Source organism: Emys orbicularis, chromosome 11 (genome assembly GCF_028017835.1).
Source record: "Emys orbicularis isolate rEmyOrb1 chromosome 11, rEmyOrb1.hap1, whole genome shotgun sequence".
NCBI classification, from domain to species: Eukaryota; Metazoa; Chordata; order Testudines; family Emydidae; genus Emys; species Emys orbicularis.
In genome coordinates, this window is record NC_088693.1 from 64,600,887 (window position 1) to 64,615,328 (window position 14,442).

The 14,442-nt window shown below is 39.1% G+C and overlaps 1 protein-coding gene across 1 annotated transcript in view; it reads right to left on the minus strand.

Moving 5' to 3' along the window:
- KANSL1L (KAT8 regulatory NSL complex subunit 1 like) overlaps nt 1-14,442 on the minus strand; it is a 93,367-nt gene that overhangs the window by 17,852 nt on the left and 61,073 nt on the right. Inside the window, exons 6-8 of the mRNA XM_065412998.1 lie at nt 7,777-7,942; nt 1,164-1,274; nt 318-321 (exon numbers count right to left, since the gene is read on the minus strand). Coding sequence (XP_065269070.1) covers nt 318-321; nt 1,164-1,274; nt 7,777-7,942 — 281 coding nt within the window. The remainder of the gene's footprint in view (nt 1-317; nt 322-1,163; nt 1,275-7,776; nt 7,943-14,442) is intronic.

Genomic DNA, 14,442 nt, shown 5'->3' on the forward strand with positions numbered 1-14,442 from the left:
CCTGCTTCACTAGCAGGACCAAGTACTGATTTTGCCCCAGATTCCTAAGTGGCCCCCTCAAGGATTGAACTCACAACCCTGGGTTTAGCAGGCCAATGGTCAAACCACTGAGCTATCCCTCCCCCCTATTGTTCTGCTATAATTGTATCAGGTTAGAAGTTGATATAGTTAAAGCAATACTCAGTGCGCACACAGTTATACTTGTATGAAGGTGCTTAGATCAGTATAACTTATTCCTGAATGGGAATAAGCTAATAAGAATATGCTACACCTCTTACACACCTTCATACTGGTAAAAGGGACCAATGTTAGGGAACTGTACTACTTTGATCAGTTTCTAAACCAATATAGTTATAGCAGTACAAAAACAGTGTTTAAATAAGCCCTCAGTGACCATTTGGAGGGGTTTGTTATCGAGTTTCTGAGCTCATTCTGACTGCAGCAGCACCTCTTAGTGAGAGCAATCAGCAACAGGACTATAGGTTATTTCCAAGAAGTTCTCTACGTAATTTGTTTAGCAAGGACTTAGTGAATTAGATGAGTCAACAGCATACTGGTGTGAAAAACATACAGGCCTGGTGGCATTACAGCTTTGGCCACTTTCCTACCTCCACCTGAACACCGGGTGGAACATTTTAATCTCTTGGGTAGCCCCCTCACGAATTCTTGGGAACTGGTGCAGAAGGCCAAAGAAAAGGAGAACCAGGTGTGTTTATGCAGGTTCAATGGTGCCCACACCCAACTATCAGGAGGAACTACACCTGTTATTCCAGCTCATAATTAGAAATAACAAGAAGGGAGAACTGTGCAGCAGCCTCAACCCCTGTACAAATTGCAGGATAGAAGATTTTACCTTCCCATTCCCTTCACACTTCACCCACATAAAACCCAGCTATTTGGAATCTATGTGAGTAGGATTCCTTATTATCTGCCTCCTCCTAACTCCCGTGCCTGTTATTCTCCCCAATAACTAGTCTTGTGATCTGTTCAGATTGTAAGCTCTGTTGTGCATGCTAGCCATGTAGTGAGTAAAAGCATGATCCCTGCCCATCTAAAAACACATAACAATATTTAAGGCAGCATCCAGTAATACAAAAAGAAAGTGTTCAGAAACTAGCTAAAAAATAAATCTTGCACGCATTAAAATATTTTGCATCACATACCATTGGATGGAGACATTTTAAACTCTACCCCTAGTGCTGAGGTGTCAACAGGATCTCCTTTGATCTTGTCCTCCTTCAACAATGTTTCAAAATATATATGAAGAGGGATATCTATAAAACAAAGGAAGAGATATATACATCTGAGATAGTCAGCCAGCTATGGACTCAGGAGTTCTACGTTGGTATTACATTTCTGAAAAATCTATTTATACAGTCTGTGTTATATTCTGTACAAACTGTATTGCTGCCTCAAGCCCACTAGCTCACAAAGAGTGATGGTGGGGCAGCCCTGACATAACTGACTGGCTGCACGTGCTGGACAATGTCTTCAGATAGCGAAACTGGAGAGCAGCCAAGGGGATGTATTTAAAAAAGGACAAAAGTGAAGCTTGACTATGAGCAGCAGCAAGAGAGACATTTTTGGAGAATTGAAATATTAGCTCTCTGGCACACCCTGTCATAAGTGTGGGGGACGACTGGCTGGAGGGAGGGGGAGAGAGACTCAGAAAGAAAGAAGTGAAAGATGCAGACATGGACTCTGATGTGAAGTTATTCCTGACAATCTTTCATCTTTGCCCACACAGAATATATCTTCACTGGCAAAAAAGTGTGTGTTTGTTTTTAACAGCGGGATAACTAACATGCATTAGCTATGCCCCTGTGAAATCCTAGTGGAGACCAGGCACCTGTAATTTTTACTGTGTGGTAGACAAGTGACGTGAGCACTCTCAGAATGGAGAGGGGTAACTAGTGGTGTTCCCCAAGGGTCAGTCCTAGGACCTATCCTATTCAATTTATTCATAAATGATCTGGAGAAAGGGGTAAACAGTGAGGTGGCAAAGTTTGCAGATGATACTAAACTACTCAAGATAGTTAAGACCAAAGCAGATTGTGAAGAACTTCAAAAAGATCTCACAAAACTAAGTGATTGGGCAACAAAATGGCAAATGAAATGTAATGTGGATAAATGTAAAGTAATGCACATTGGAAAAAATAACCCCAACTATACATACAACATGATGGGGGCTAATTTAGCTACAACGAGTCAGGAAAAAGATCTTGGCGTCATCGTGGATAGTTCTCTAAAGATGTCCACGCAGTGTGCAGAGGCGGTCAAAAAAGCAAACAGGATGTTAGGAATCATTAAAAAGGGGATAGAGCATAAGACTGAGAATATATTATTGCCCTTATATAAATCCATGGTTCGCCCACATCTCGAATACTGTGTACAGATGTGGTCTCCTCACCTCAAAAAAGATATTCTAGCACTAGAAAAGGTTCAGAAAAGAGCAACTAAAATGATTAAGGGTTTAGAGAGGGTCCCATATGAGGAAAGATTAAAGAGGCTAGGACTCTTCAGTTTGGAAAAGAGAAGACTAAGGGGGGACATGATAGAGGTATATAAAATCATGAGTGATGTTGAGAAAATGGATAAGGAAAAGTTATTTACTTATTCCCATAATACAAGAACTAGGGGTCACCAAAAGAAATTAATAGGCAGCAGGTTTAAAACAAATAAAAGGAAGTTCTTCTTCACGCAGCGCACAGTCAACTTGTGGAACTCCTTACCTGAGGAGGTTGTGAAGGCTAGGACTATAACAATGTTTAAAAGGGGACTGGATAAATTCATGGTGGCTAAGTCCATAAATGGCTATTAGCCAGGATGGGTAAGAATGGTGTCCCTAGCCTCTGTTCGTCAGAGGATGGAGATGGATGGCAGGAGAGAGATCACTTGATCATTGCCTGTTAGGTTCACTCCCTCTGGGGCACCTGGCATTGGCCACTGTCGGTAGACAGATACTGGGCTAGATGGACCTTTGGTCTGACCCAGTACGGCCTTTCTTATGTTCTTATGTTCTTATGACGTCAACACTATGCCCCCTGCTGTGTGGCTGACCTCACCTAGCTACCCTGCAGTAAAAATTACAGGTGCTTGCTCTGCATTAGAATTCTACAGAGGCATGGCTAAAGCACATTGATTATCCCACTGTAAAAAATAATCCAAAAAGAACCCACGCCACCTGATTTTAGCAGTGAAGACAAAGCCATAAAGAAACAAGCCAGAAGGTGAGGGGATCGTAGGCTAACATGACCCAAAGCACTCCAATGTTTTGACAGCTTGTTTAGTCTTGAAAGTTAAGTCAGGGTACGTCTTCACTACCCGCCGTATCGGCGGGTAGCGACCAATTTATCGGGGATCGATATATCGTGTCTCGTTAAAACGCGATATATCAATCCCCGAACGCGCTCCCCGTCGACTCCGGAACTCCACCGGAGCGAGCGGCGGTAGCGGAGTCGACGGGGGAGCCGCGGCCGTTGATCCCGCACCGTGTAGACCCCAGGTAAGTTGATCTAAGATACTTCGACTTCAGCTACATTATTCACGTAGCTGAAGTTGAGTATCTTAGATCGATCCCCCCCCCCAGTGTAGACCAGCCCTCAGATTAAGTTGGGGTGTGAATTTAAAGCACAATTGCTATTCCTGAATAGTACTCTTATTCCAGAATAAGACTGTCCACACAAGAAGTTATTCGGGAATAGCTATTCCAGAACATCCCCACATGTAGACAAGCCCTAAAGAATATGGTGTGGACGTACGGCCAGGGTCTTGTCCGGCATCTGCACCCACTGGTGCTCAAAAAGTCAGTGCTGTGGAGAGCACATGTTGCACTTTTATTTTGTGATCTGCAAAAGCCTCAATCTAGCCATCTGGGTAGAATTATTTGGTATTTTTGAAAAATGTTATTGCTGAACGCCCTGGGGTAATTTCAAGGTAGGTGCCCTATTTCTGTCTCTAACAAAGAAGGCAACAGGGAACTCTAACTTGCTTCCTGGGGGAGACTTAGTCTGCAAACTATCTCAAGTGCTTAGGAATTTAGCCATTGTAAAAAGGCAGAAGGACTTACAAAGATGTCTCTGTTTGAAAAGCCCTTCAGGAAACAAATTTACAAAAAGGGAGCAAAGAGAGGAATGAAGACTTCTTATGCTTGGAATAAAGGAAGGTGAAGAGTCAAGGGAGGTAAGTTTGACAGCTGGGAAATTAAGAAGAAAAATTACACTAATTTAAAGGGCCAAAAGGTGGACAATAATTTTCCAACATTTACATACCATCTTAATCTCAAGTGTCTTGGAGATCTGCAAATACAAAACTCTTTCTACAAGCAATTTTTGCTAACCAAAAAGAACAGCTTATTTCAGTAACTGGTACTGATCTAAGGCCTGGTCCACACTAACCCCCCACTTCGGACTAAGGTACGCAAATTCAGCTACGTTAATAACGTAGCTGAATTCAAACTACCTTAGTCCGAATTTACCGCGGGTCCAGACGCTGCAGACAGGGTCCCCTGTCGATGCCGCATACTCCTCTCGCTGAGCTGGAGTACCGGCGTCGACGGCAAGCACTTCCGGGATTGATCCGGGATCGATTTATCGCGTCTAGACAAGACGCGATAAATCGATCCCAGAAGATCGATCGCTTACATCCGGACCAGGAAGTAAGTATAGACGTACCCTAAGTAAGCTCTTTGTCACAGGATTAATGGGTACCTGCAAAAGATATATTTTTAATTGGGCCTGTACATTTTCTGCTTCTTTATGAAGTATAAAAATGCCAGAAAGGTTTGTTTTTGACCTTAGAAATATTATGACTATCTTCCCTACTTGCTTTTTTGGGGGGGGGGAGGGGAGGGGGTTATAGTTGAGAGGATCACCTGGATGTCTTACAGATTGTGAATATGTACTCCCACACCATACTTAAAAGGATAAGGATATCTGCCCCAGTTTATTCACAGGCTCTGGGCACAATCAGCACATACCACATTCAGATTCTCCTTCAAGATTTGTTCCATGCAAGTCTGAAACTGCCAGTTGTCTAGTACAGATATACATGGATGTCTATATGTCTAAGGTATCCTGTAGCCACTGACAAATACTTGGCAAATATCCATGTTGCTGTAGATATGCTGGAGGGCAAGACTCCATACTAGTAATGACTGTTACCTATCCAAAAGCAAATATATTTTGGTAAGCCAGTCCAACTGCATCATCTTATTTGGTTGCCTACAAAATGGGAAAAAGACCATCACCAACTTCTCCCTGCCTTCTGTTCTGTTAAACAACTTTTTTAATGGCTCCCATTCTTAAGAAGGAGTCCATCTCTGCTCTGAGCAGTGTCTTATGAGAGAGATCTCTGAAAAGGGATATATAAAAGGACTTGGGGGGCAACATAGATGAGAATTAGGCCACAGAGCTGAACTGTATAATCTCAGCATGCAGTGATCCATTGTATTTCCACTATATGCTGCTAGGACATAAATCAAATGGTGCCCAAAAGAAGGAGGGTCAGGAAAGTAGACAAAATAAGCTCCTGGCAATACTTCAAATGTGAGGCCTGCCAGATACAGAGGATGTACAGACAGCAGATACTGTAGCCTAGCCTCTATTTACGTGCTTTTCTTTATTCTGTCTCATGATTGGTGAAGCTGAAATTTCTGGGAAAGAGAGCAGAAAGTCCCCAGAAGAAAGGTGTTGTCTTTGGTATCAGAATGAGTATAATGCCACATCCCTCTCTGTCTGTTCAGGCTGAGTAAGCCCCAGTGGTCTTGTAGTAATCAAATGTCCTTCATTTTCTCTATTTTTATGCTGAACAGATCATCTTCTTAAAAAAGGGAAGCTTTTCAGTTTGAGACAAATGTTCTTTAGGGAGCTGGTCTATCATTAGAAGCATCCGCTCTAGAGGTCAGGAATACAGGAAGGGCCAGAGAGACTTTCAGAACCAAACACTGAAAGAACTAAGACTTCCTAATACATTCCCCATGTCCATGATGGTGTCTTCTCATCTTTAATGGGGTGGTGCAGAGTCCTCAAAAATATAAGATTCCTCAGCATTTTAATTTAATTCAATCTTATTCTTAAAATGGAAGAATGAGCCTAATTCTGAAAGAATGGTCCTGGACTGAGGGCTCAGGGACAGACCCAAGGAGCTCCCAGCCTCATGTTCAAGCTTCTGTGCTTGGGGAGCCCTCAGCAACAATGGATTTCCTGCACTGGCCAGTTTTGGTCTAGAAGCAGCTTTCCTTTCAGCTGAAGAAGTCTCCAGGCCAAATTAAAGCAGGGAGTATATAAATCCATCTCCAGGAACATGAAGGGGCATGATGCACACTCAAAGACCCAGAGATAGGTTGGGTGTAACCAGAGTCAAATCAGCCGTGACACTTGTAGTGCTAAGTCAGGGTCAAACAAGTTTTTTCTGCACGAGTGCAGAAAGGCCAATAAAACATTCATTTTAAAGAAAGTCTCTGAAATCCTAGAAACATTAAAAAAATTAAAAACCTTTAACTACAGAACCACCAGGAAAAAAAAAAAAAAAAAAAAAACACTTGGGAAAAAAGCAAACCAAGTAAAGCTAGCCATGTAAACAAAAGGAAATGAGATGGCTGGGACTACATGGCCCTTTTTACAGCCTCAGCCCCAAACATTCAGTGCCAAGAGAAGGTGCTTGTGATTTCAATAGGCTTTGTTTTCTTGAAGGGTCATGGATTTCTTTGGCACAATGCATATTCTTCATATGGAAATAAAAACTCTATTACTTCAGAAATTGCTTCTGTATAACAGCAACATTACGTTGGCCACATTGCAGATATATAGTATTTTTTTATTTCAATTCTCCTGGTTTAAGTGTTAAACATACATTTTAATGAGCAATGCAATTGAGTTAGTGTCCCTGTCAGAGCACACCAGTTTTGAATTTCCTGACTGATTTTTTCACCACCAGCTTAAAATGTTGCATTTACAATATTAGTATTTCATACATTTATCTTAAAGGGACATCACTATCTGAAACTTACTCAATTAAAAACAGTAAAAATTAGTTTTAAGCTCTACACATGTCCAAGATCCCCCAATGAGTTTTTTTGCTTTTACAGTCAAGTCTGTCTTACATTTTTAAAAAGAAACATACCTCACCTGTCTCTGCATGAAAGACCTACATAACCAACAAGGTGAATTGGCCAGCTGTGCAAGAGAAACAATTAAACACTAAATGCTATCAAGTGTACAAAATAAATGAACTAAAAAAGGAGAAAAATATTTTCCCTCTGGTGTTTTTCAGTTGTAGTTATCTTAATTGCTACATGCATCTATAGTAGATGCAATATTTTAGAGAGCAGGATGAAATTTTAAGTTGACCATGTCCCTTAAAATCAGGGGTTCTCAAACTGGGGGTTGGGACCCCTCAGGGGGTCGCAAGGTTATTACATGGGGGTCGCGAGCGGTCAGCCTCCACCCCAAACCCCGCTTTGCTTCCAGCATTTATAATGGTGTTAAATATATAAAAAGGTGTTTTTAATTTATAAGGGGGAGGTCACACTCAGAGACTTGCTATTTGAAAGGGGTCACCAGTACAAAAGTTTGAGAACCACTGCTTTAAATTATACTAAGGGCATTTGTCAGAGCACCTTTTGGCAAGTAATAAACAAGCAAGAAGTATTTCTTTTAAGAGGTTTGTTCAAGCCAAAGCTTTAAACGTTTATAAAAACTAAGTCAGACCATACATTTTAGGATTTTTATAATACAACTGGCTGTTCTGTTGGGAATATGGAATTGGATGTCTTACCCGAGGGGAATGATAACACAGGATGAAGAGAGGAGTCCACCTCTGGTATATGTTGTTGTACTATTCTGGATGATGTACCATGCTCAGAACTGCTCCAAATGGAGGCTGGAGCCATGCAAGGCATCTGTGTATTATATGGAAACGAGGCATCTCTAGACAGCAAAGCCTGCAAGGATATTCACAGAAATGTCATCTGAAATGTTCATTTTTCCTTTATTCACTTTCTAAAACTGGGCCAAAGAGATAGATATTTTAATGAGAATAATGACTCAATGCTATGTAAATCAGAAGTGCTCTCACACAAACTTCGACTAGCATAGAAGTGATAAATATCTACTGTCCGGAAAAGTGATTTTGGACTATGTATAGCATATCTGAATGAAAAATTAATTTGCTTCATTTGGGGCTAGGAAAGAACATAGAGTAGCAGAATTTTATTTCCAAAGTAGTTTCCAGATCAGAAGGTAATTGTTCCCAACTAATATGAACAATTTGGTACTCCCTATGAACAAGAAACAAAAAAACCAGTGTTCCAGTTAATTTTCTAGTCAGGCACAACAAACATGATTGGTACATACAAAGAAAATTATAATACCAAACTAAACATCTTTTACTCAGCTTAAACAACCTGAACGTCTTGGTATCTGTACATCTCCATACATTATTGAACTCTTACACAGAAACCCAATTATGCATAAAGTTAACATTAAAAATTGATTTGAGCATGCCATACATTTACATAAAGTCTCACAGAGGAAAGCAAAGTCTTTGCCTCATAGAAACTACAATCTAAGATAGACAGCACAAACAAACAAAAACCCAACACAATACATGGGAATAATTCAGGAAAGAGATGCAGTGGGGAGTAATGAAGAGGACAATGTAGAAAGAATTTCTGCGAGGAGTGATCTGAAAGAAGATGAGAGGGAGCGGAGGTTTTGACAAACAAGAAGATAATTTATCCAAGTGTAGAGAACTGGATGATGGATGGTGAAAAACTACGTGCTGAAAGCAGGAAGAAATGAGAGCAAAGGGGGTAAGATTATACTGAGCTTTGAAAGTAAGGATGAAGATCTTGAATCTGATAGGATGTCTCATAGGCCAACACTCTGAAGTGCTGGGAGCAGTGGCAGAGGAAGACAACTTAACTACAAGAGATGTCAAGGCTTCATAAAAACATTTCATATAAAAAACAGTACTGTTCATGTCATTTTCAGCATTAACAGATACTAACGCTGAAGTTTCTGTCTTCCTCCTCACTAGCTGAAAGCTTTCACACACTCTCCATTTTTAAGTTGTCCAAAATGGCTCTTAGCAATTTTAACATTCCAGACAATAAAGTCTCTGTCCTTCAGTAGAACCTTGCGTGAGAGGGAAGGGAGGGAAACAGGGACAGTATAGACACTTCACAGCCTCCTGCAACAGCAGCTTATTTAAATAGGACTATTTCCCTTCTCCTGCATTATAACTTCACCTTAATAATCAATAGCAGTAATGGGCATATATTAATTCTCTGTTTTCTTAACAAGTATCTTCGTGATGTGAAGGACAAACAAATAGCCTGATTTGGTTGACACAGATGTCAAATGACCAAAAAAGGGTACATTTGTAATTTTAACTTCTCTTTCTTCCTAGATTCAGAAAGTAGCACTCCCCGTAAAAACTCCCTGCTTCCTGCCTTATGAGATGTCCCAACATGCATTCTGCTGATTATATCAACATTCTCATTCATCAGTGGTGGAGCACTGATTCTATCTATGGCGTAAAATAAATCCATTCCTTCCCCCCACCTCCAACAATGGTTCTGATAAGTGACTCCAATATTCTTATTTAAGGAGTAAAATAAAACTTTTGGAGACCATTCAGTATTAAATAAAAATGTTTTTCTTTTCCCTCCGTAAACAGATTCCCTACTCCAGTATTGATCATAGGGACTTCTGCATTAATCAGCACAGTGCATGCTAGGGTTTTAGAGCAGAGGGGGGATCTCTGATTGCTTGGGATTACATTTTGCAGGTTTGTTCAAAGGAAGCCATTACGATATTTTTCCTGGTAAAATATAATTTATGATTATAGCCAGGATCCTCCAATCACGTGCATCCATGTTCAACTTTAAACATGGGCAGTCCCATTGAAGTCAGTGGGACTATTCATATGTTTAAAATTAAGCATGCACATTAAGTGTTGGCAGGACTGGGGTCTTTGTTTGGATATTCCACAAATCTTACTAAGGGTGGTCCTTGAAGAAAGAAAAAGAAAAAACCCAACAACAACGAAAGTTTAACACATTTCTGAACACCATAAACAAACTTGAATGGGCTCACAGGAAGCCACTTTGACTTTGATTTTTAAAACTGCACAAAAAGAAGTGACCTACTCTATACTTACAGCTTATATCAGCATAGCTATATCAGTCAGGGGTGTGAAAAAAACACACCTCCTAGTGACACAGCTATGTTGACAAAGCCCCCAGTGTCGAGGCAGCTGTGCTGATAGAAAAGTGCTTCTGTAGGCATAGCTAATGTCATTTGGGGAGGTAGTATTTCCACACTAGCAGAAAAACTCCCGCTGAAGTATGTTACCTCTACTCTAGAGGGTTATGCCGACATAGCTATGCTAACATAGCCTCTCTAACAGTTATAGTCTGTATTTCCGTTAGAGACTAGTACCTTTCTAAAAAGCCAATACAATCTCTTGGATATGTATTTTTCAAACTGCCTTAACAGCCTATTTACTTGAGAAACCTAAATGACTCCAAGGAGAAATAAATCAAATCTTTGGTAAATTACAAAACTTTCACTTGAGATCTATTTTTCTTTAACCATTAATCATTGGGCTGAAACAAACCCCAGAAAATACACAGATAAGGCTGACATCTTTAAAATTTAGAGTTTCAGTCTTGACTCTGAATTTCCTGCTTTTAAATCAGTTTGTTCCCCAACATTATTTAGGACATATTGTGAAGTTAGTTAAGTCTGCTTTTCTACCTGCTTTGAAGTGCATACAGTGTAGTCAGAAATATCCATCAAATTCTAAATCTAGTTAAAAACAGTAATTACATTTACAAGCAGTTTAATTCTCTAAACGATTTTTATGTTTTTGCTCATGTTCTCTGCAGTAAGTCAACTAAAGAGACTCTATTCCCAAATTAGTGGTCAGATCATTCAACATAATGGTACACAAACAAGGAAGTAAAAAAAACAAACAACCCTATATTAGCCAATTTGTAATTCAAGAGAAAATAATGATTAACACACGCAAAAGAAGAAAACTGGTAGGAAGAGAGATTTTATTTTCAAGCTCCTAAGAAGGTTACTACAAACAATGAAGAGCTGAGAAGAATTTGACCTTGCACTGTTAGGAATGTCTGTTATTACAGCTGGTTGAAAAATTTCTGACAGAAGAGTTTTCTGTTGGAAAAGGCTGATTTAACTAAAACCAAAATGTATTGCAGGAACTTACTGATTCGGTTGAAATTTTTGATGAGAAATTACCTAAGTGGTTTGTTTCAAACTTTCAATACAGTTAAAATGCTTCAATGATAAGGTTGAAAAAAAGCACTTCAGCACTATCAAAATGAAACTTTTTGATCATGTTTCAATATTTCTGAAATAACTTTGGGGGGAATTTTGACTTTTCCGTTACAATTCAGTACAAAAGGAAATTACAGAAAAAAGTCTGAATTTCCCACACAATGACAATTCTGAGTATTGACCAGCTCCATCCATTATCCCCACTGAATACAGAGCTCCAACAATTGACAAGGGGTTCATAAAACCTTGGGACATTCTCTATAAAGAATCTAAACAGTCTTAGAAGAGAGATATCTACGGCAATCTTTTATAGAGAAAACATCCGTGGAAACTCAATTCCTTTATCAGCTTCTCCCCCAAAGAGCTTGCATTCTCTAAACTTATTCCACCCCGCCCTTTTTTCCCCCTTGAAAGTGCCTATAAAATCTGAGGTATAATGTCATTCCTAGTATAAATTTAATAACAAGAGTACATGATTGTGTTAATTATAAGGAGATACAGTGTATTTAGAAGGAACACAATTTTTTCTGTTCTTCAGAGTCTATGAAAACTAAAGAAGATGCTTATGGAATGACAATGAAAAGTATCAGAAGTTTATTTTGTTATTTTAAACTACAAGGGGAAAATACACCCAAAGGAAAAGCTAATTCTCTAAACATTACCCATGAATTCTAATCTACTCATCCAGCAATTTATCTTCAGCACTGTTTGACTTTGCTGCAGAAGAAATCAGAAAGGGCAAGCAGAAACTATTCCCAAATTCAAAACACATCCTGATCCAAAAAGATTATTTGTAGCTTGTCAGTGTGATAAACTGACGATGAATCATTCAGCGAGTGATTACTGCCTTTGTTCTGGGAGGATTATTAACTGAACAGTGTTGCTTAAATGCCAGTTATATTAAGAAAGGGAAGAAAGCTTATTACAAGGAAGAGTGACATAAATTTAGTGCACAATCTTTTGCATTTCAAGTTTTTAATTCTGAAGTGAATACTAATCAGAATCAGTATATGAAACAAAAAAAAAAATCAAACAGCCAAATGTGTTGACTCTTGTACGTTTCTGAGCAATTCTTAGAAGTGAGCCTAAATGTAATAAAATAGCATTGAGCTCTGCGTTTACAACCAATTGGCCAAAATTCAGCTCTCAGTTACACCAATGTAAAACTGGAGTAAATCCAATGAGTCAATGGAGTTACCTCAAATAAACTCCATATACTAGATAGCAGGTCTGCTTGAGATTATGCTTGTGAGGAGCCTGGACACAGCTGAAAAGAAAACGCTTCCTCAGAAATGCAATCCGAAATGAAAATCTAGTTGAAAATCTGAAAAAAGAGGATGCCTACTCACTCCAGATATCCAGATTAAAGCCTATACTTAAGCAATCTTAAGCCAGATAGAATTCTGATATGGAATTGACAAATTATCCTGTTGTGAAGTTGTCACATTTCAAAATGGGATGCTAGCAGCCCCAATTAAGCACCAAACAAATTGCAAATAATTGTTTTTCTGTCTTTTTTGTCAGGAGTGATTTATGCATTCATATGGGCAGAGTTTAAGTGGACTTTTTGGTGAATCATCATTGATTTGTTCATTATACAGTTTTTGCTTTAATAATAGAGCCTAGTGTCACGATCAGATCATTTGTCTGTCTGTTGGCCTCTCCTCCAAGCGGAGTGCCTCATTTATTTCATGAATGACAGAAGTGCATATAGGATAAATACACAAGCTTTTCATTTTGTATGAGGTACTGAATGTTTAATTTAACAAACTAAACTCATTGCTGTTTCTAAACTGTAAGTATTCTGATTTTATTATTACAAGTCAAATCTAGCTCTCTGAAACTATGCACTACATGTATGGTGACACATTTGTGAACGGAAGACTAAAACATTTTACCTCCAGCTATTACAAAAGACGACTCTGGGGAAAACCAATGTAACTGGCCAGGCATGGAGAAAAGTGTTTGGAATACTCCTTTATATAAATATTAGCTCAGTGCTCGCCATGTATGCATACCACTATCTATATAATGTGTTAGAATGCCACTAATATACCCAGAGACAATAATATACACTATATTATTAGTTACGAATAAAATCTGGGGTGGATTTTCCTGTGTTGTCCCACAATGTCAAATCCATAGAGCCTTCCTATAACATTGCCTGCAAGACTATATATACTCAGGCTACTAACCGAGGAGTTTTATCAAACACCCAACTGGGGTAATTTTCAATATCTCTCTTCTGTGCCTCACTGGAGGACCACACAAAATCATGTAGCTAGAGTAAGTTTAACATAGTTCTTTTACAGTAAAGATCCTAATAATTAAAAAACCATTCTCAATCTCTGGATAGCACTGAAATGTAGGGACCCATAAACTCAAACTATCTTAGACAGATTGTAAATGCTGGAGACAGAGGTCTTCTGTTTATTCACATGACAGGTAGACTACAGCCAATGGCAGTGCAAGCCGCCCTAAAAGGGTGAGAGGGAATCAGTCTGTCTATGGCCTCTTTACTGAGACTACCAACAAGGATACCAACTGGAATGGTGGGTTTTGTGATATAGACAAGTTTGACAAGGACCTGGACTGAGACTATCAACTTATTTCACAAAACATCTATCAGATGATAACCACTTTTACTTATAAACCAACCTATCCAAATTCAAATTTCTGGTCTAAGGTCATAAAAGGTTCTATAACTGTTACCATTTTCGTGGGCCATCCATTCCCTCACAGATACAGACTAAGATTTTCTTTCCAACCTGAGCCATATAATAATACACTGTTGGTTAGAGAGACTGTACTTCTATTCAATAGGAGTTGCGTGTTTTGCCTGAAACACTGACCTTTTATTTTTAATTGAAAAAAAAAATCAGTTGAAAATGGAAGTTTTGTGCTTCATCACTAATCAGTTAAATAAGACAAAGGAAAAACTTTTGTAATTGTGCTGATACATTTTGAAAAAATTATATCAGGTAGAAATTAAAGGAGCGAATTTATGGTCAAGAAAATATTGGAAGGAAAAAGCACAATAAATTCTTTGCTGCAGGAATCTGAAAAGGACCATGCCAGATCCTTATTGCTGAGAAAACTTTCCTGGACTGATTGGCTGGCCAACATAGCTATC